This window comes from Pezoporus wallicus, unplaced genomic scaffold (assembly GCF_028554395.1).
Source record: "Pezoporus wallicus isolate ANWC-B61680 ecotype Strahan unplaced genomic scaffold, APGP_CSIRO_Pwel_v1 contig_5935, whole genome shotgun sequence".
Classification (NCBI taxonomy): domain Eukaryota; kingdom Metazoa; phylum Chordata; class Aves; order Psittaciformes; family Psittacidae; genus Pezoporus; species Pezoporus wallicus.
In genome coordinates, this window is record NW_026637215.1 from 501,255 (window position 1) to 522,947 (window position 21,693).

The 21,693-nt window shown below is 41.7% G+C and overlaps 1 protein-coding gene across 1 annotated transcript in view; it reads left to right on the forward strand.

Moving 5' to 3' along the window:
* Positions 1-21,693, forward strand: part of NUP210 (nucleoporin 210) — a 66,935-nt gene that overhangs the window by 35,271 nt on the left and 9,971 nt on the right. Inside the window, exons 15-30 of the mRNA XM_057404182.1 lie at positions 1,507-1,728; positions 2,910-3,083; positions 4,267-4,459; positions 4,782-4,888; positions 7,263-7,367; positions 7,504-7,605; positions 9,938-10,066; positions 10,754-10,881; positions 11,887-12,022; positions 12,378-12,440; positions 13,062-13,241; positions 14,483-14,563; positions 15,417-15,548; positions 15,742-15,900; positions 16,390-16,481; positions 17,914-18,088. Of these exons, the coding sequence (XP_057260165.1) occupies positions 1,507-1,728; positions 2,910-3,083; positions 4,267-4,459; positions 4,782-4,888; positions 7,263-7,367; positions 7,504-7,605; positions 9,938-10,066; positions 10,754-10,881; positions 11,887-12,022; positions 12,378-12,440; positions 13,062-13,241; positions 14,483-14,563; positions 15,417-15,548; positions 15,742-15,900; positions 16,390-16,481; positions 17,914-18,088 (2,178 nt within the window). The remainder of the gene's footprint in view (positions 1-1,506; positions 1,729-2,909; positions 3,084-4,266; positions 4,460-4,781; positions 4,889-7,262; positions 7,368-7,503; positions 7,606-9,937; positions 10,067-10,753; positions 10,882-11,886; positions 12,023-12,377; positions 12,441-13,061; positions 13,242-14,482; positions 14,564-15,416; positions 15,549-15,741; positions 15,901-16,389; positions 16,482-17,913; positions 18,089-21,693) is intronic.

The following is a 21,693-nucleotide window of genomic DNA, read 5'->3' on the forward strand; positions in this document are numbered from 1 at the left end:
TGCTTTCATAGTATAAACCTAATTCTTTTGCATGAAGGCAAAGTTGGCTTGCCTGTATGGCTGTGAAAGTACGAATGGGGAAAGTAAAAGAAAACTAAAGAAAACAGGAAGAACCAACTTTGAGTACAGGGTGACCATATGGAAATATGAGACAATTTGCTTGTGTTACTCTCATCTTCAGAGACCTAGCACTGAATTTGCAAAGCTAAACTCTAAAACATTTGGCCATAACTTCTCCCCCACATCTGGGACAAAAGTTTGTGCAAATCATACAAATTCATGACTATAAAGATGATTTTGCTTTTTAAATATGCTTTTCTATTAAATATTTTATATAGCTGAATGTAATTATTTGAAGATGCTGAGACATCCTAAGCTGTCTATTATTGGCAGCAATGTGAGAGGCATAGTCCTCTTAATTTGGAATTTTTCATAGGTAGGGTATCATTCACATTTATTAGCAAAGCCCCTTGAGGTGTTGTAACACTGCTTGCCAGCTATAAAGTGAAATAATTCTGGGGTGCTTGACAGAGCCAGGACATGGCGACATGGGGGGGAGAATAAGTGTACTTTGAAAGAAAAATAAAATAATCTTTTCCCTCCTTTCTGTAGAATGAAATGTTGTGATGCCCAGGAATGGAAGGCAGCATCTTTCCATCGGAGAGCTAGTTAAAGCCATAATAGTACAACATAACAAGTGGGAGAAAGATGAGCAGGAGTGAAAGGGCAGGCAGACTCTTGAGACTAAATCTCATAGTTTTTACCTTTATATTACAGATAGAACCAGGTAGTAAATGGGTGGATGGAGTGATTTATGCCAGCCCTTTCCTTCTCTCTACCAAAATGCACCTAGGGAAAGATTTGAACCATCCTGTATTTTAGCTGCTGTTTCCTTCTTACTAAACACCTAAGTAATGTAATGATGTGGAACACAAGCTACAAATGGTTATGGTGTATTAAACTGTCAAGTTAATTTCTGTGATGATAAACAGCACCGTCTGTCCTGGTGATACACATCAATGTAGAATTTGTTGTAGAGGTTTGAAGTAAAACTTGTGCAGGAGAGTAATTACATGGACAGAACTGCCAGAGAGGGCACTGTCAAGTGAAAATAAAACTTGTCATTATTTTGTTCATTTGAAGTACTGTATACATAAAAAATGTAGTAGAATACTATCCAAGTGTGCTCAGAAGAGTAGATTAAGGGTCTTCCTCTTGCTGTAGTTCTTCATGAAAAGGTTGGGATTAGAATGTAGGTAAAACTTTCCCCTGGATCTGCAGGTTCCATTGAATGTGATGCAGCTGAGCAGAATTCCGGTAGGTGATGCTGGTTATTTTGGTACAGCTGTTCTTGAATATCCATGCTTGCAAAGCGCAGTGTGGGAAAACTGGTAGCCTACTGAGAGTAACGTAGCTCTTCCATTAGGAAGGAAGTTTCTTTTGCAAAGTACAACCAAGCTGTATGTAAATAGAATCATTAATTTGTAATTAATTCATTCATTACAGGCCATTGATCCTCTGACTGTTGCTTTAGTGACTTTGGGTTCCTCTAAAGATATGTTATTTGAAGGAGGACCTAGACCATGGGTACAAGAACCCTTAAAGTTCTTCAGGAATGTCACCGCTGAAGATGAAGAAAGTGTTGGTCTGTCTTTATTTGGACCTCCTAAGTCTCAAAATAACATCCAGCATTGGGTTAGAGTGTCTTGCAAAAGCCTGGGGGAGCAAGTAAGTGCCAGAAGGTATCTGTATTGCCTTCCATCAAGCACCAAGCTGAGGCAATGGGGAACAGGCTTCAGACAGATTTATGATACCATATACCTTTTATGTAACAAGTAGTTCTTATTATAAGGCAGTGAAGAACTTGGGTAAGTACATTGTTTATGCAGGTTTTAGAATGAGCATTTCATAACATTATGTTATAAAGTGGTTTATGATGGGTTTATTGCAATATAAAGCCAAGTCACAGAAACCTTATGTTGTAGAATGCATTAAACATCCTAATAAGTGCAGCTTCAGTTTGCATAAATAGGATGATAGCAGAAGGTTTCTGCAGTAAACTGACTACTGCCTGCCCTGCTCCTCTTAACCAAGTTACCTTCCAGTGTAATTCTGTTTATTCAGACAAATGACAGCTAAATTAATTTACTGCTCTGATATTTGTGCAGTCGTTCTAATAATGGCTGTAGTCATTTTCTACCTGGTCTTGTTTTCTCTGACATGCAGAAGTGATTTATCCTGCTTTACTCACCCTGGCCAGTCTATAAAGCATTTTGCTTTGATTTAATGTTTTTCTCCTGTAATTCTGCAAGGCCCAAGAGTTTTGGTGTAGCTGCCAAATTGCTTAACTGATTTCCTTAGTGGGCACTGTGCAAAACATAGCTACTTCTGTAAGTGCAAATCCTAAGGGTGTGGCTTTGGCTGGTACCAGTGTATGAGTGAGTAAGGCAAGTAAAGGAGCTACTTCAGCCTGCTGGGATGGGCTTCTCTGTGCTGTTAGCCACTTTGTTTTGCTGAAGGCTGAAAAAGGAATGTAAATTAAACAGAAGATGTTTTTAAACCCCCTGAGGTGACTATAAATGTTGTCTTTGGGCTGTTGTATTCTCACTCTGTGAGAAAAACACCTGCCTGTTAGCTTTTTAAATTACTAAACATTTGTTGTTTATTACTATCAAACTTCATTTAAACGTGAATACCTAGGGAAAGTTCCCAGGACTAGTACTTTGGTAATGGTATAGTACTGTTCTTGAAATACACACCTCCATTTACATCTTCCCATGTCCTAATGGTGCTGTAAATTTCCAAGAGTCATAATTTTACTTGCTCATTCTGAGATCAATGAAACGGAACATGCCTGAACTCTGTAGTCTTTTCTCCTTACTCACTTGCCTGTTTTCATACTTGTACAGGTCATTGTCTTAAAGGTTGGAAACAACCCCACAGTCACCAACCCTTTTCCAGCGGTTGGGTCTGCTGCAGTGAAGTTCATCTGTGCTGTCCCTTCCCGACTCACTTTGACTCCTGTTTATACAAGTCCTCAGCTTGATCTCTCCTGCCCCTTGCTGCAACAAAACAAGCAAGTGGTAAGCCTGATAAGCGACAGGAGAAGAGTGTCTTCTTGTAATTTAAAAAAGCAGCGTTTGGACCTCTCCATGCAGAATAGACATCTGATTGCTGAAAAAGTAGGAGTAACTAGTATTGTGGGCTGTGTGCTTTAATAGAGAGCAGGCCAAATCAGGGCTTCTACAGTGATCATTCAATCAGGTTTATGAAGGAACCTACCAAAACACAGGAGCATATGTGAAAGCATTTGGATGGTGGCTTCCTACAGAAGTGGCACTGTGAGGAAGCCCTGCTTAATGAAAAATTTATCTCAAGAGAAGCTTCTGCTTCTATAGAAAGTACTTTTCTCTGTACCACTCCATTCTGATTGTAACTTTCTACTGAGTACAGACATATTTTATCATATGTATTGTTACACGAATGTACATTTGTGTGTGTGATTAGTAAAGGCACAAACGCTGCTGTGATGTGAAGATACCTGTGTAAGCCTGTGCAGTGAGTGTTGTTCCATGACATCAAATGTATTCAGCTTTGCAAGTCTTGAGTCATAATAAATGGATGATGCATATGTGTAAATTGTCAAGCAGAAAGAACTTTCTTCTGTACCCTGATGAGTGCTGTCACATATTGGCTGATGAGTAAAACTGTGTGTTCTGTCATGTTAATATTACCAAGCAAATCTAAAAGCCATCCTACTTCCATAAAACTGCAATGTGGTGAATCGTTGGTGAATCATTTAAGTAACTTCTGTGTAATGACAAGATGAGGAGGAGATTTTGCGCATTGTAAGTCATTTCAGAGCTCACCTGTTTCTCTAGTTCTGTTGTGTGTCAGTTAGACCACATCAGTACGTGGCTGTTGCTAATGGATTTCATGAGGTGAACACTGGAATTTTGAGCTGTGTCTTCTGACAAATAGTGGCGGTTTTCAGCATTTGTTAGAAGTCCAAAGACAGCATAATTAAACTGAGTGCTTCCATTTTTGTTCTAAGGTAATTCACTGGCTAAAGAAATTCCCACCCCAAAAAAAACCCTTGCAGTTGAAGTACAGCTTAATGACTTTGCATTTATGGCTCATTTTAAAGACCATTACTCATGTAATGAATGTTACAATAGATCTCATGGAACTTGGCATGCTTTTTTCTTTTAACTATTACAGTATCCTCTTGTATCTGTTCAGTTCAAAGTATTCATTCTTTTTCAGGTTCCTGTTTCAAATCACCGCCATCCAGTTTTGGATTTGGCTGCATATGACCAACAGGGCAGTAGATTTGATAACTTCAGCTCTCTCAGTGTTACCTGGGAATCATCAAAACCATCCTTAGCTAATATTGAGCCTGATATGCCAATGGAGCTGACTCTGAAAGAAGATGGAAGTGGTCAAAAGAGAATGCATGGTATGAATTAGTTTAAACACAAGCCTTTCTTGATGTGAAGAAGGTCAGGATTAAATCTATTCGGTAATGTCTGAGCTTGATCAAAGAAATGAATGTAATCTGCTGTCATATTTCATCTTATCCTCAACATGTGTTTAAAGAGTGCGCTCTTCAGGGGAAAAAGAAGAAGGGGAGTCAGGGAGAACGAGCTGAGCCCAATGGCTAGAACCTTCCTTCAGAGAAAATGTCTTTGTGTACAACGATAATGGAAGAGATTAAGAGTGTACATTTCACCTTTTTCTTCTCCATAATCAGATTTCTTTGACTTTTTGTTTGATTCTAGGCTTACAAACTGTTGCGGTTCATCATGAGTCTGGAACAGCCACCATCTCTGCAGCTGCATCAGAATACCAGCAGTCCCATCTCCAGGCAGCGAAAGTCAAAATGCAGGTACCCATAACTCTCTTTGCTATTGACATTTTTCACTGATGCTTAGTGCAGGGTGTCCTGATGGATTTATTTCTTCAGTGCATAATAATATAAAAATAAGGCAGCTCCATAGCTGATTCTGAAGACAGATCCATGCTACAATGTTTCTGTGGTGTTCCTGCTCTCCTCTGTGCTATGTACTGCTATCTGTATCAAATACATTAAATTCCTTTTTTTTTTTTCATTTTCGTGTTAAACCAACTGGGCAAGGGGATTACAAAGAATTGTTTCGGTTGGGTTTGTTTCCATTTAGTTTTTTTAACAGAGTGGTGAATCTCTGCTGCTTGTCCTTTGCTAAAGCAGACATGTGCTTAGTGCAGCTGTCACTGGGGAAGGTGAATGTATTATTTTCAGTGCAAAACTGGGTAGAAAGGTTCTGCATGATCAAAGCAAAAGCTGGCTGATATCCTGATGGACCATGAGTAGAATCTGGGTTCTGACTAATACTCTTTTTTTTAACTTGGTCTCATGTTGATCTTACAGAAGGGAGACACGACTGATTTGTATAGTGCCAGCTCTACTACAAGTCATTAGCCACTCCCCGGAATACTTGAGTTTGTAGGTACTCAGCATAGGGAAGAACAGCAAGTAGTGATGATGAGAAAGAAGGCAGATGTAAACAGATGGCAATTTTTTGTTTGGTTCACTTTATCTAATTGAATATAAAGGCATGTTTCAGCCTATGGAACAGCCTGAGTTGCAAAGTAACTAGCTCTTCACCTATCCTGCTACACTACACTGAAGCTCTGTTTAATTTGGTTAGGCAGGATTTAAGTGGGTTTTGACTATATGTGGTTCTAAATGATGTGCCATGAAAATAGAGTTGAGACAAAGAGTAAAATATGGAGCTAGAGGTTACAGTATTATTAACTCCAGGCAGGTAGCACATGGGCACTAGTAATGGAAAATACCCCATGCCCTAGATTTCTGTCAGTCTGTCTGAATTTGGTATGGTCAGTATGTCTGGATGGCCAATGTCTTTGGAAGATGATCTGTATTGCCAGTTGGTTCTTGTCTTGTCAGTGAGGTTTCCAGTCTGTTCTTGTTGGGAAGCACGTTGTAGGTGCATTTCCACTGAATAATTTGACTTAGTCAAAATCAAGGACGCAGTTTCCTTGCCACCAGAGATGCTTGGCTCTGTATCTTTTTTCTCTTGAGAGAGGTTCTGCAATGAACTAGATCAAGTTCTGAGCAACCTGCTCTAGTTGAAGATGTTCCTGCTCATTGCAGTGAGGTTGGACTAGGTGAGCTTTGAAGGTCCCTTCCACCCCTAACTGTTCTATGAACCTATGCATCATTTTGTAATTCACTGTGCAATGCTTTATGAAACTGATAGTCACTGTTCTTTCTTACATTTAGAGATAATTAGAAAAGTGAATTCTCTAAACTTTGCCTCTCGTTCAGAGAAGTTTAATGTATTTCAGACTGGGATACATACATGTGAACTGGCACCAGTGTTCTCTTAAATTCTAGTCTCTGTGTTTAAGTTCAGGAGGAATCTGTTTAATAGTTGAAGAATAGTTGTAAGTACCACTTCTGCTACAGTTACATAGGTTCATGTGTTTTTTCTCATTTAAATGAGATCACTTGCTTGTTTCCAAAGCACTGGAACGGGACTGCTGTATTCTGCTTTCAAACCTGTCCATACTTATCTCCATTTCTGTCTGTAAGAGGTAGGAAAATCTAATAGATGGTATACTAAGATGCCTTGGTCATTGTTCCATGTTTATGTGGAGCATCCTATTATGTCATTAGGGAAAGACGACAAGCTTTCTACATCAAGGAAGTATTTCTACTAATTAGGTGAAATGGGTACATAATACTAACTTCCTCTGCAAAAACATTTTCCCTTTCTAAGTTAATGTTGTTATGAGTGAATGATTAAACTTGCATCTGGTCCAATGTTTATTTACTTACACTTAAGGAAGAATTTCTTTTGGTGGCCTGCTAGGAAGAATCTGAAGGAGATGAACATGAAGTAGAAGAAAACATTCTGTCTCTTCACTGTATCATTTTTGTATGAACCCACAGCATGTCTCTGGGTTCATACCCTGTCTGTTGTGTCAGACTTGATAAACTGATCCTGCTGCATCTCTTAAGGCACTGGCCTTTGTCTTGGTCAGAGCTGCAGAGTACGACAGTGTGTGCTGTGTATGACCTTACCTCTAGCAACTGAGCTGATTACTAGATCTTGTGGATGTTTTATTAGCATAAATTTCTCCAGCTCTGGCTCTCTGCTCGTATGCTTTCAGCACCCTTCCCTGCATATGCAAGAGACTTGCCCTGTTTTCTGACTCCCAGTGTTTGCTGTAATAGCAAGAATCGTTTCTTTCAGAATGAACCTCTTCTACCAATTTCTGCCACTATTGAACTAATGCTAGTTGAGGATGTAAAAGTAAGCCCTACTGATGTCTCCATTTACAATCACGCTGACATACAGGTAAGGAATTATTCTGGTGCTTTCTAAATGCAGGGAGAAAAAGATCAAAATATTGTATGATATGTGTAAGGATGCCAGTTTTAGCAATGTAATAAAAAGCTACAGTCTAATTTTGGATGCTTTTCTGGTTTTGCAGGCAGAACTTTTCATCAAAGAAGGTTCTGGGTATTTTTTCATTAATACTAGTGTTCCAAACATTGTAAGAGTGACTCATGAAGAAACTCAAGGTATTGCTTTGGTGAGTGAAATATTTTGTTACTTTTTATCTTTTTGGCAGTCTGAAAATCATGCTGCAATTTCATCACTATCAGTTCTTTAAAAGTACATGTGGATAGAGAGGAAATAGCTGAATCTTGGGTGAATGTCACAGTCAAACTTCAGGCAGGGGATCTTTGCACTGGCAATTTCAGGTGTAGGAAATTGTTTCACTGCAGTTGTGATGAGGGTCCAGAGGAGGCCATATAGATGCTGGGAGAGCTGGAGCAACTCTGCTCTGGAGCCAGGCTGAGAGAGCTGGGCTGGGTTAGCCTGGAGAAGAGAAGGCTCCTTAAGGGGAGACCTGAGAGCAGCTCCAGTGAGATGAGCTCTTAGGCAGAAGCTCTTCCCTGTGAGGGTGCTGAGGCGCTGGCACAGGGTGCCCAGAGAAGCTGTGGCTGCCCCATCCCTGGCAGTGTTCAAGGCCAGGTTGGACACAGGGGCTTGGAGCAAGCTGCTCTAGTGGAAGGGGTCCCTGCCCATGGCAGGCGTTTGGAACTGGATGAGCTTTTAAGAGCCCTTCCAACCCAGACCAGTCTGGGATTGTATACTCTGTGCAAGATAAAGCCAGTACCAAGCTATTCTTCACCCGTTTTGCAGTATAATGTTCCTGATTTCATAAACACAAAATGAAAAATCATGTGGAAGAATTATTTAGAAGTGATTAGTTGGTGTCTAGAATAAAATCAGAATATTTATTGTAGGACAGTGCTTCTAAAACCTTCAGATTCTTCTTCTGTTGGCATTTCAGGATATTTTGCTATCACAATATTTCATCCTGATTTTCAGAATAAATATCTATTAAAGAGTTTATATCTGATCTTCTTATTAAGTGTTTTTATGCTTTTTTCGACTGGAAGATGCAACTAAACCGTGTTGTAGGAAGCCAGCAAGTTCCAGGCTGATGCCATGGTAGTTATCAGTGGAGTCAAGTTGATACAGGATGGTTTGATAGTAAACTACTCTGAGAAACTAAATTCAAGCTCTGTCGAGCAGCGATTCTCAGAGTTCTTACTGGGGCTGCTGTGAATAAATTCTATACCCCTTACTCTCTTTTTAGCACTGGAGCTTTTCTGGATACGGGTGGTAGAATGACTAGTGGTAGACAGTGCAATAGACTGTACACTGGGGAGCTACTGAACACTGAATAGGAGATGAGAACAGAAGAGGTGGCTGGGACAGGAGCAATAGCCCTGCTTCCCCTTTCTGCTAGCTTCTTTCCTCTGGTTTCTCAGCTCAGACAGCTCCATCACATCTTCCTCCCTGTGGTCATGCTGGCTGCCTCCTCCTGGCCACATCCCTTCTCTGCTTTCCATGCTGTGTACTAATATATGCCCCTAGCACCTGTATTAGTCACCCACTTTGGGAACTGCTGCTGTTCTGGAAGCTGACTTTTATTAAAACTTTATATTCTTTTCTATTTTGAGGCGAAAGTCAGAGCGTGCCCTCAGAGCACAAAATGTCAGCTCTTCCCACTGCTCTTGCTGCTAAGTGCTGCCAAGTAATGCTGTGAATTATACTGCATTCCTTTTAACCAGGGGCCTGCCTGTCCATCACCCCTTGTTTCAGAGTTCACCCTCATGGCTGGGTGAGAGCACAGAATAGGGCACTGAACATCCGCGCTGTCCCTGGCCAAAGGGAAGGGACTTGTGAACGGAAGCAGAATAGTTGGGATTGTCCCTGAGGTGTGGGGCAAGGTCAGGCAAATAGCGAGAGAACTGCAGAGAGACTGTGAGCAAGTTGTGGGTGCATGGCCTGGAGCAAGGGTATGGAGGTGGCTGTGGGGTTGGTGCTGAGTTCTGAGGGCCTGTCTTTGTGAGCAGAAGTCTTCTCACTGTTTGAGTCTTGTATTCAGAGAAGTGGAACGTGTCCATTCTTTGTGTAAAAAATTCATAAAATAATAACAGTTATATCAAGGAAATACCTGATTTGTCAGTCATCCTCTTACTTGAGAAGTTCTACCACCAGATTTGGTGATAGATTCAAAGCAGTAACTGTAAATTGTGAATCGTGTGGGAAGCAATCCCAGTGCTTTAGAAGCAGAAGGATAATAACAGGATGCCAGGCTGCTGCTAGGTTAAGATCTGTTAGTTCAGTTGCTGCCCAGCCGCCGTTCACACTAGCTCAGTAGCATGATACTTTCTACATACATTTAGCAGCTTTACTTGTACTCTGGTGGAAAGTTTATCTGCATCTAAGGCTGGGAGACTTCTGCATCCAACTGCGTCTGCCCTGAAAGTGATGTACATCTCCTATGAATGACAGACAAGTGAAAATGAGAAGTGCTGTAATAGGATTTTCTTTTGGCATTGCAGGTGCATCCCCTGCTGCCAGGATCGGTGACTGTGATGATTCATGACTTGTGTTTGGCTTTCCCTGCACCAGCCAAAGCTGAAATTTATGTCTCTGATATCCAGGAGCTGTATGTCCGAGTTGTTGACAAGGTAACCAGCTTTGAAACCAGCCTTATTGCCTGATCCAGACTGCCCTGATTCCTTGTGCTGAACATGAATGTAAAGAGGCGTGTACAAGATGACACAGTGTAGTGGATAGGGCCGCTGCTGCACCAGTGTGACCTCAGAGAAGTAGATTAAACTCCCCATGTTTCTGTATCCCCCTCCCAGATTTCTCCCTTTAGCTGTAAGTCTGTCAGTATATGCTGTCTCTTCGTGTTTGGTGTGGCAGCAATCTCAGTTCTGCATTTACACAGCAGTGTTAATTCATAATTTATCTGAACATGCTCACCTACATCTCCTGTTGTTTTAAGTCCATGAGAGAATCTTTTTAGGAGCAGGCTTTGCCCCAAGGTCATTCTCCGTATGTCATGGTTTAAAATTTACCAAGCCCACCTCACTCGCTGGCCAGCTTGGGCAGGTCTCGCACAGATCAAGTGTTGATGTTTGTGGATGTTTTAATGATGCCCTTGCCAGCTGCAAGCCCTGAATTCATTTATTTCCATTGAGGGTAACCGCAGCTGGCAGTGATCACTCTTTAAAATGAGTGCTGATCTAACCTTGGGGCTTGAACTCTAATACCCTGCTAACAGTGTAATACAAAATAAAATGAAAATGTCGATGCTGATAAATCAGAACAGTTTCAGTGAGAACTGACTGGATGTGACTGTGTTTCAGGTGGAAATTGGGAAAACGGTTAAAGCTTTTGTCAGAGTTCTGGATGACTCTAAGAAACCTTTCCTGGCAAAATACTTTGCTGTGATGGATCTAAAGCTAAAGGCAGCATCTCAGATTGTGTCACTCATGTAAGTTAATGGATTTTTTTTTTATTAATCTGCAAATATACTGATAAGCAGAATAAGCAACAAAAGAATAAAGGGTATTGCCCCAGAGGCGTGGTAGTAATCAGTGACTGAGTTCCAGTTTATGTTATTTTTGTGAAGTTTTAATTACCTTTTAAATGGTAAAAGATGGTTGGTTGTCAGGAAAATTGCCTAAGCTAATGGTCTAAATCTTGTGGACTGCTGAATGAGACTGTACTCAGATGCTGTAATATTTCATGGAGCCTTATGCATCTTGGAAGCAGTGACTTGGCAAATAATGTCAGGTGAATAACTCTGTGAAGACATATCTGATGTTATGATGTTATCTGATGTCAGACTCATTCTGCCTGTTACTTAACCCCTTAGAAACAGGCAGGCTTACACGATCCTGTTACCTCAGTCCCCCTTATTTTCCAAGCTCTAAACACAATGATTAAAATGAAAAAAACTTTCTAAACTGTGGATTTTAGTGTTAAGGGAATTGGTAAAACTCATTCTGCTTTCTGTGGGGAAGTGTGAGTGTGTTTGCAACCACCATGCAGTACAGCTTTGCTGCATCTACCACACTCCATTAAATAGTGTCAAGGTTTGTAATCAAGGCTTGTGGCACTGTTGTCCATGCTGCTCAAATTGTTAGTGGCAGAGGTTTGATCTGTACTGATGCTCTGGTTTCATTTTTGTTTCAGACATTTCATTTTTAGATAAAACAAAGGCTGTAAAGAGCCATTTTGTGATACTTCATGTAGAAATATAGGCCAGGTTGGATGGGGCTTGGAGCAAGCTGCTCTAGTGGAAGGTGTCCCTGCCCATGGCAGGGGGTTGGAGCAGGATGAGCTTTAAAGTCCTTTCCAACCCAAACCAGTCTGGGACTCTGTGATTCTATGAAATGTGAAATTTTGCTTAGGACAATCACTTGGTGATAAAACTGCTATGCACTAAGGCCTTTGTGTTTGTTTCTCGTGTAATTTATTGTGTTTCTTGCTGCAGCCCACTCAGTGAAGCTCTTGATGACCACACTGCTGCTTTTCTTGTCCATGGGATGGCCATTGGTCAGACTAGTCTTATGGCAACTGTTGGTGACAAGAGAGGACAAAGAATCAATTCTGCTCCACAGCAGATCGAAGTAAATAATTTCAGATAAAATATATACATAAGCAAAATCTGTGTTATGATGGAATAGGAACAGTAAATAATTGTTAATTTATAGACTAGGAACAGTAAATCATTGTTAGTTTATAGAATAGTTATTAGTTTGCCAGAAAAAAAATAGGTCATTCTGTCCACAAGTTACCCAGCTGCCGGTCTGCTTCACATTTAGTAGCTTTTGTAACTGCATGTGATGAGTTAAGTTTCTGCATGTTCAATCTACTGCAATTAAGCAAATGAATACCCTGTTTTGCACTTGCATGTGGTGGTTTGTGACATAATTCACCTGACTGATACAGTGTGCACACAAGTGTCCTTAACTCTGTTTCTAGGTCTTTCCCCCTTTTAGGCTGCTACCAAGAAAGGTGACTGTGATCACTGGGGCCATGATTCAGGTAAGGCATCTTTTCTATTTTCTTTCTGTTGTCATTTCTATTTTAAAATCAATGTATATGACTTATTTTTCGGGAGTAGATACTCAGTTGGCAATTCAGCTGTGTTCACAGCTCCTAACAAGAGTAGATTCATTCTTGAGCACCTTCCATTTTACTGTATTGCTGGATCAAAGGGTTTATGTTTATTTTGTCAAGGGAGTGTCAGCTTTTCCAGTGTTAAATACCAGCACAGGGGTAATGAATCTGTCTCATCCACGAAATTAAGCACAGTGGGTTAGTTCTGCAAAGTGAAACACAGAGCAGAGCTGTACCATACATGGTGAAGAGAAAGGTGAATTGTTCTGAAACTTTCTGGACTGGATGTAGCATCAAGCTATTGTGTTCTATGGAGCACATAGTCCACTTTTGGGCTTAGCTCATGCATTTCCCTGCCTGACATCATGCAGGAACCAGTGTGCAGAAGACATAAGCCCTGAGACAGGTACCCTGGGAAGATGCAGACAGCCTTTGTTAGCTGAAGACATCGTGGTGCTGTGCTAGGAAGGGACGTACCCTGTAACATTAACCAGAAGAAATGTCTGATGGGTTAATTTTAGTTGTTCTGTGTGCTGTTCATTATAGATCACTTCAGAAGGAGGCCCTCAACCTCAGTCCAACATCATTTTCTCCATCAGCAATGAGAAGGTTGCATCAGTGAACAGCATGGGGTTTGTCACAGGAGTGGCGGTCGGGAATGGGACGGTGACAGGAGTGGTGCAAGCTGTGGATGCAGAGACAGGAAAGCTTGTTGTGGTGTCTCAGGTAATGTTTTATGATAGCGTTTGGGGGCTAAAAGAGGCTCTCTAATTCATGGGTTTAGCTCAAAAGGGATGAGTAGTCCCTGGCTAGTAATGCTACCTTGTGTACTTCCCTGTTTTCCTTAAGGAGATGAAAAATTGGTGTTTATTGCTCCCTGGCCTGTGAACTTCAGCATGTGCTGACACAGGTGATATAGATACAGCTAAATCTTGCTGTACCTTAAAATAAAGTTCTGCTGATGACCCAGGAGGCTTTGAGTAGTCTGATATCTATAGAATTGATCAGTAAATCTAGAAATGCCCATGTAAAGAAGCCTTTCTAAAACAGCAGAAGATTGTCCTTGCCTGTATCACGTTACCGTTTAGCAGCAGGTTATGCCAGCAGAAGTCAGAAAGTAGCTGTTCCTTAAGAAACACATTGTCTCTTAAGCTATAGGCAGGCTATATAGAAAGCTATAGTCCCATGCTGTGGTCTGAATCCATCCATGAAGCCCAAGCAATGAATACCTGATACTCTATCAGAATCTGTGTCCTGCAAGCTGAGCATGAGGGGGCTGCTGAGCAGGCCTGGACAGGAAGGGAGCACATGGCCCTGAGACTTGGGGCATGAGAGTCATGAGACTCAGGACAGCAGAACTTGGGCCACCTTTTCTGGCTTTTCATCTGAGGTCAAGGCAGGACAGCTGCTGCACACCACGGAGCTCTGCTGCTTGAAAGCTGTCACCACAGGCCAAAGGAGACAAAGTGATTTAAAAAATATATATAAATAGAGTTGTGCCTTGTAATGTGGGGCAGCAGCCTGCCCTGATGCAGAGGCAGGAAGCAGAATGAACTTGAAAGCTGCCCAATGAGATCCAGGTCTGACCTTTTCCTCCCCATTGTATAGGATAGGAATAAATTTATCAGGAATGTCAGGATTCGTGAGGAGGAGACATCAGAATATTGCACATATCATCCTTTATTCTTCAGTGTCCTACCTGCTGCTTACGATTCGCATTTCCTTCTAATTCTGTCAATGTCTTCCTTTACCTTCAGGGTTTATTACTGATTTTTTCAATGCCTATCAAAAGTTAATGCTTTTGTAGCTTTTTACAGTCCTGTCCATCTGTATTGCCCGTGGTAAGTTACACACAACTGACATTGCAATAGTGATGGTATAATGTCAAAACAGTGGATAGATCCTGTAAGAGGAATGTAGTTCACAATTGATGAGTGCTTACAGTGTCTTCCCTTCCTCCCTTTTAGGACAAAGTGGAAGTTGAAGTAGTACAGCTCACAGGTGTTAGAATTCATGCGCCAATAACACGAATGAAAACTGCAACACAGGTTAGTCCATTTGTGAGTAGCTTGTATTGCCTTGAAATCTTGACCTGCAGGCTGTGCCCATTCCCACCAGATCATCTGATAATAGCACTCCAGCTCTAACGGGTACTCCTGCTGCTGCAGGAATGAATGTGCTGTCAGTGGAGAAGCTCCAGAGCTGAGCATACTAGAACAGAAATCAGGACAAGTTTACCTTTTACACCAGAGTGATTTTTCAGATATTCAGGCCTGCTGAAGCAGGGGTTCTCTCCTCTTCATTCTGTTTGCAGTGGAGACTTTCTTCGTTTGTATGCTAAAAATCTACCGTATGTCTGCTATATCCAGAGCAACAGATACTGTTCAGATTATCTTCTATTTTATAAGAGCCCTGTTCCTCATTCCAAAATGGCTGTTGATTCTAACCCATTGGTCCCGGGTCAGTGGATTGCAAGATCCCTGGTTTGTCTTTCTGTGTTATGGTGTCTTTGTTTGGAGAGTGGGAAGGGGAAGTTGATGCCCAGAACAGTTAATCAGGGAGATCATCTGGACAAAGATTTAGAAAACTGAAGAGTTTGACTGAACTAAGATGAAGTGATTTGATGCTATAAATGGGACAAATGAATTACTGAGCTTGTCTTTCCTGATGGAAAACTGGTGCTTGCTTGGTGTAGAGCATGTAGCAAGTGAGAGTGCATCAAAGTTGGTGGTTGAATCTTCTGCATGGTTCTTGAAACATACAGCAGCCAACATAGAGCTGTTTGCTTTGTAGGAAATACCATCTCATGAGCAGTGGATTTGAAGTTGAATTATATTTGCTGTGTGCAGGTTTGGTTAGCTTCCTAAAGTTAACCAAGAATGTTGGTTTCTGTATTTCTAGATGCCAGTTTATGTAATGGGCACCACCAGTAGTCAGACTCCTTTTTCATTTGGCAATGCAGTGCCAGGATTAACATTCCACTGGTCTGTCACCAAGAGGGATATTCTGGATATCAAGACAAGACACAGTGAGGTAAATCGTGTGTGTGTTTGTATGTGCATGTATGTGTATCCTGGGAAAACGGAACTGCCCTGTGATGGGAATTGAGAAAATAATGTTGGTTCCAGTTACTCAGGGTGCTTGTCAGCATTGGGTCTGGTCTTTCCTCTGCATCAGCATCAGCTCTTTCCATGAGTAAAACTTTAATCCGTTTCTCTTCTTCAAGGCTTCTTTTCAGCTTCCTGCAAAATACAACTTTGCAATGGATGTTTATGGCAGAGTAAAGGGAAAAACAGGCCTGAAAGTTGTTGTTAAGGTCCTTGATCCTGCAGCAAATCAGTTTTACAACATGGCAAGAGAACTGTCTGATGAAATCCAAATTCAGGTATGATGATGATGTTCCTCATGGTTAACGGTTTAATTATTTCGGAGTTTTATTTGAGTCTGTATTTAAAGTCAGGAGTTTGAAATGCAAAGGAGTAGATCCAGCTTAGGTTTATCTTTGAGCCCTTCCTCTTGTTCGTGTCACGTTCTGCTGTTTGGAAACCTCCAAGTTCTCTGAGCTGGTGAGGTTTGCACTCAACAGTCACACACGGGTGTGATGCCTGAATAAAACTGGGGAGTGAGTTTTTGTTGCAGACCACCTGAAATTGAGGTGTCTTGTGGACAAGCAGCATTAGGGCCTTGAAACAACTTTGCTGCTGTTTCTCAAATACTGATGTTTAATTTTCTTTTTTTACCATGTATTTTGTACAAAGTAAAGCACAAAAGCGTGTTACAGTTCTGTGAGGGTTGGTTTGCTTTGAGGTAAAATAAATGGAAATAAATTACCTGCTGCACACAACAGTAGGTGAAAATGGCTTTTATTTTGCAGGTGTTTGAAAAGCTTCATCTAATCACTCCAGAAGTAGAAACAGAGCAGATCTTAATGTCGCCAAATTCCTTTATTAAACTTCAGACAAACAGGTTAGTGATCAGTTTTCACACTCTGGTTTGTGATAACAGTTTATCAAAACTGTAAAGCAATTCTGCTTGAAGTAAGCTTTTAAAAAGCGTATCACAGTACATCTGTATCATACACAACTTCTCTGGTGATTAATAGTGTCTTATCTGTACTCAGTCTTTGTCAAGTCTTGTAGTAGTTAGAGCGTAGCTAGGAAATTAATTCAGTATTTGAACTTCTAGTTCCATACTTCAAAAGATGCTGAGTCAGTTGAAGCAGTAGCCCATTTCCACTGGAGTTTTTTGTGGGTGATCAAGGCTTTATGGAATATTCTCTGTAGCTCTTGCACAGAGGCTGTCTAGATTTTGAGATTAAAATGTCCTTTTCAAGTGAAAAGTCATTTTTACATAGTCTGTTTTCAAAGGCTGACATTTCAGACTCATTTCAGGCTTGACAGCTGGTTTTCCTAGCAAGAGAATGTGCAGGTATCGACAACAGGACATAGGCTGAGGACCTGGAATTGGATGCATCCCCTTTTTTAAGGGGAGGGAACTTTCAGTTTCACTGGAGCTCTGGTGACCATGGTCATTCAGCATCCTTTTTGAAACAGTTATATAGGAGCCTTGTCATTTGTAGTCACCTAGTGGTGATTTCCTACCTCTTCTGAGCACTTTTTTCTGAGAGTCAGTCATTAAGTTGCCAGAGAGCAGTTTGTACATGTCTGTGTCCCATTATCTTCAATATCCAATGTTGGAGCCCTTATGTCTGAACTCAACCACTAAACCCAATTACACTATTACCGAGAAAAGGGCAACTAAAATCCAGTTTTAATGCTTTTTTCCTAGGATCAAGTAGAGTATTTCTGTCTCAGTGGAGGAGCCTGAGAGCAGGAGAAAATCTCATTCGCAGATCTTTTAGAAGTGATGCTCAGAAGCAGCTGATGTCTGGGGTGCCCCCTAATCACAGTTTATGTGTTTGCTCACTTCATTAATATGCAAATGCCATGGTGAGAGTTACTGCAGAAATTAACCTTGTCTACAAAAGCATTTCCAGGAAACTGATTGGATCCACTTCATCAAGCCCCTGACTGTCTCTTAATACCAACGTTGGCCCTGGCAGACTGATCTCCCTCTAATATTGTTTACAGCAGATAGCACAGAAGCTGCATGTTGTGGCTTTAGCCATTATGAGCTGGAATCAAGTTTATAGCAGTGAATGATGACATTGCAGGGCAGTGGCTGGGAACTAGACTGCAATACACACCTAGGCCAGACAAGACTGCTTTGAAGTGAGCTTGAATCAGGACTTCAGCTTTTCTTTCCTAGACTCTATAAGCTCAGCTTTTATTGCGGACATGTGGAAAAACCCACATATCAAATAGTCATCTTTTAGATTTGCACAATAGATTGGTGTAAATTGGGTTTACTCATTTAGCTGCTTTGTTTGTTTTTTAAGGGACCGAGTGGCTTCACTGCATTACCGTGTCCTGGATGGACCAGAAAAAGTTCCTGTTGTAAAAATCGATGAGACAGGTTTCCTTAACTCTGGGTCTTTGGTAGGATCATCAACAATTGAAGTGATTTCACAGGAATCGTTTGGGATCAACCAGACCATTGTAGCTACGGTTAAGGTAGTATTGTCTCTCTTGCTTTGCCGTTCTCCATTAGAAGCATATCTTTGCTACTACAGTAGGAATGGTTAACAGCCCCTGCTGTTAACCATCTGCTGTAATTGCAGAAGTTCAAATAAAAAAAGATGTTCATGTGATGAACATGTATTTCACTTTGTGAAAAAGGTAATTATCATCTGGAGTAGTGAATATAAATGCAGCATCTGTTGGGAGGTACCTAAATGAACCCTAGATTTTCAAGATATCAGGGAGGTGACTGTACAGTGCCCCAAAATGTCATTTTCTCTGCTGTTTCCCACTAGTTCAGCTTTTACATACAAGTTGAATCTCAGCATCTTATCAGATGCAATGATGTAGCTGCTGTTGCCTGTGTTTGGTGAGCTGGCAGTGAGAATGTCCAAGGCTGCCCTGTGTGTCTGGGCCACACTGAAATGGGGATGCTTCAGGGAAGGATGTAGCAAAACTCAGCAGTTTTCAGGCTAATGAAACATATTCCTCAAAACTTTATCTGATGATTGAGCACTGTTACGTTGAAGTCAGATGTATTTTACTGGTTGGGCTGTAAGGCATAAGGGAACACGTGTCCTTTGTTTGTGTTCAGAAGTCCTTGTGCCAAGAGCTGTCTCCATCCAGCAACATGAGCCTCGAGATACTCACTGCTCCACCTCCTCTTATCCTTTTTTACTCTGTCAGCATCTTTCCTATGGCCCAGCTAAAGGAGAAAGACATAAAATTGAGTAGTAACTTTAAATCAGTCTTAAATTTAACTGTTTTAATCACTGTGAAGTGGCTTGGTTTCTTGCCATAACGTCCACCTGTAGGACTGTGTGTGTCTACCCTCCTGGCTGGAGACTGAAAAGCAAGTGGTGCTTTAGTTTCAGTAATGCTACTCCTACTCCTGCTGCGAGGTGGTGGCAGTGAATTTCTGCAGCTCTGCTCCAAATGACCTTGTTTCTCCCTTTCACTGCTGGATCCATTGAGTGAAAGACATCTGATGAGTTTGGGGTTGGGTCAGATGACGTTTTGTCAGCACATAGTGGTACTGGAGTGAAATTCTCCCCTTGTGCATCCTTTCCATGCACAGGGTATTGCAGAACTGTGCTGTCAGTGCACTGTGATATTAAACTTGTGAGCTCTTTGTAGCAGGAAATTATCTTAGTTCAGCATCTTGTACACCCGCTTTGTTTTCCTGTACTCGTTAGGACTGTAATACTTCCGTGGAAACCATATTTCTAACGTCAGGTAGTGTTGGGAGGTGACACACTGCCGCTGCCTTCAGTTTACAGATGAAGAACTGAGAGTTTGAGTGGTTCTGTTGAAGGTCATGTAGAAAAACTCGTGACAGAGCAGGGGCTGAGCTTGGATCTGTTGGGTCATTTGAAGACAGAGCCCTCTCCTTCACACCATCCTTCCTTTCCTAAGTTCTTGTTTTGTCTGTTTACAGCCATACACAGTTAAGAGCCAAAGTGCTGCAGCAGCATCATTTAACACTGCGACCCTCCGCTCTGCTCAAAACCAGACTGTCTTACATAAGCCGACGCGGAGGGTAGAAGGAAGGAGTGACAGTGTGCTTCGTGTGACAGCAAGCTAAGCACTTGTCTGCACCAGCTGTACCCAAGTCAGGGGTTTTAAATGAAAAGACATTAAAACCTGAGATGCTCTAACAGTAACTAACTGGTTTCATCAATACGAAATTTGGCTGTTGTCCTGTGCGGGACAGTTCCTGAGCTGTTAAATAAAGCAAGCTTGACAGTCTGTCAGGGAAATGAGGTTTTTGTTGGCTTGTAACCTCAGCTGCTGATGCAGATGCTGCTGTGCACTGATAACTCTAACTGATCCAGTCAGCCTGTGGAGTAGACAGTTGGATACACCGATACTATAGCCCCTTCATTTATTTAGTTATTTATTTTAGATTCACCAAAGATGCTATTTGCTTGAGGCCAAATTTGTCCTTCCCTTTTTAAATTTTGACATGTATGTTTTCAGATTGCAGAGTTTTACATTTTAGCTGAGCCTCTTAGGTCAGAAACGAGAGATTTAAAGGGATTTTCCTGCAAGATAAGCTTAAGGGCTGCTTTTAAAATAGTTTTCTGTATACATTTACGGGGTTTTGCTTTATATATCCTTCCATTATTTATTTTCCAGCAGCTGTAACAGAAAGTACAGATACAGTTGGTTTTGTTTGGGTAATTTTGGTGTTTAACCTAGATAAATTAATAGAGAATAGTAGTAATGTGTTGTTCAAAAGAAAAAAACAAAAAAATGGTTGTGAAGTCTTTGTCTTCAGACAGACTTCTGTCACTGGAGTGTTACTGCAGAAACATGGGGTGTGCACATCTGGATAACCTAGCAGGCTTTTCCAAAGGATCTAGAGCAGTTCCTAACTTCTGTCTTGGTTAAGGAGAGGCACAGAAGCAACCAGATGCACCCTGCTGACCAGTTGGGGTTTGTCAGGTCATAGAATCGTGAATCAGACTGGTTTGTTAGAAGGGACCTTAAAGCTCATCCAGTTCCAACCCCCTGCCACAGGAAGGGACACCTTCCACTAGAGCAGGTTACTCCAAGCCCCTTCCAACCTGGACTTGGTGCTGCCAGGCCTGACTGCTTTTGTCTGTCACACTTCACCTCTGTCTGCCAGTACTGGGGGCTGATGGCCTGGCCAGAGCAGCAGCCAGGTGGGTCAGAAACCCACCCCAGCACAGCTTGAGGGAAGACAACAGGTGTTGTTCCTTCCCACTTCTGAAAGTCCTGGGGTCACCATGGGAGAGTTCAAGAAGCAGCAGTTTGTAGTGTCTGTGGTGTTGCTTGGTAGGGATCCCTTGGGAGCAGCTTTGCAGCTATTGTTCATGTTCCCTCTGCTGGGCAAACCTTTGCTCTTAGGAGCTGCATGTTTCATCTGGGCTTTCTCACCTGGTGCAAGGGCATTGGGGAAACAGTGGCCATTTCATCCGCTTGCTCTCACACACATTCCAATTTACTCCTATTCTAGGAACTGGGGAATGAATTATACATTTTAGTTCAAGAATTACAGGGAGAGAAGTCTAGGGGCCACTTGTGGTCCTGTGTATCCAGGGAGACTTTAACAGTTCTAATTTATAGGATGGTAATGTGGTCTCTGAAGTCTGCAGTGTGTTTGTACTGCTTGCTTCAGTTCCCAGTGCTATTGGAGAAGAATACTAATATCTGATGGGAGGGTGGAAAGGAGACCTTTCCCAGTGGTGCTCAGTGACAGGGTGAGAGGGAACACACAAAAACTGAAACACGTGGAATTCTATCTGAACATTGGACAGCATTTTTTTACTGTGGTGGCTGTTGAACACTGCACCAACTGCCCAGAGAGAGGGTGGAGGCTCCATCCTGGGAGATGCTTAGGACCTGCCTGCACGTGATCCTGTGTGCAGGTAACCCAGCTTGAGCCGGAGGGGCTGGACTAGGCCATCTCCAGAGCCCCCTTTCAGCCTCAGCTCTTCTGTGATTCTGTGACATACATGTGCTGATGACAAAAGCTCCATGTCCCAGAGCTGCCAGATGGCTCAACATATAGCAAATGGTTCATAGAAGCAGCTTTGGATATTTGTGTAAGAAGAGACCTTTTAGATGACTTT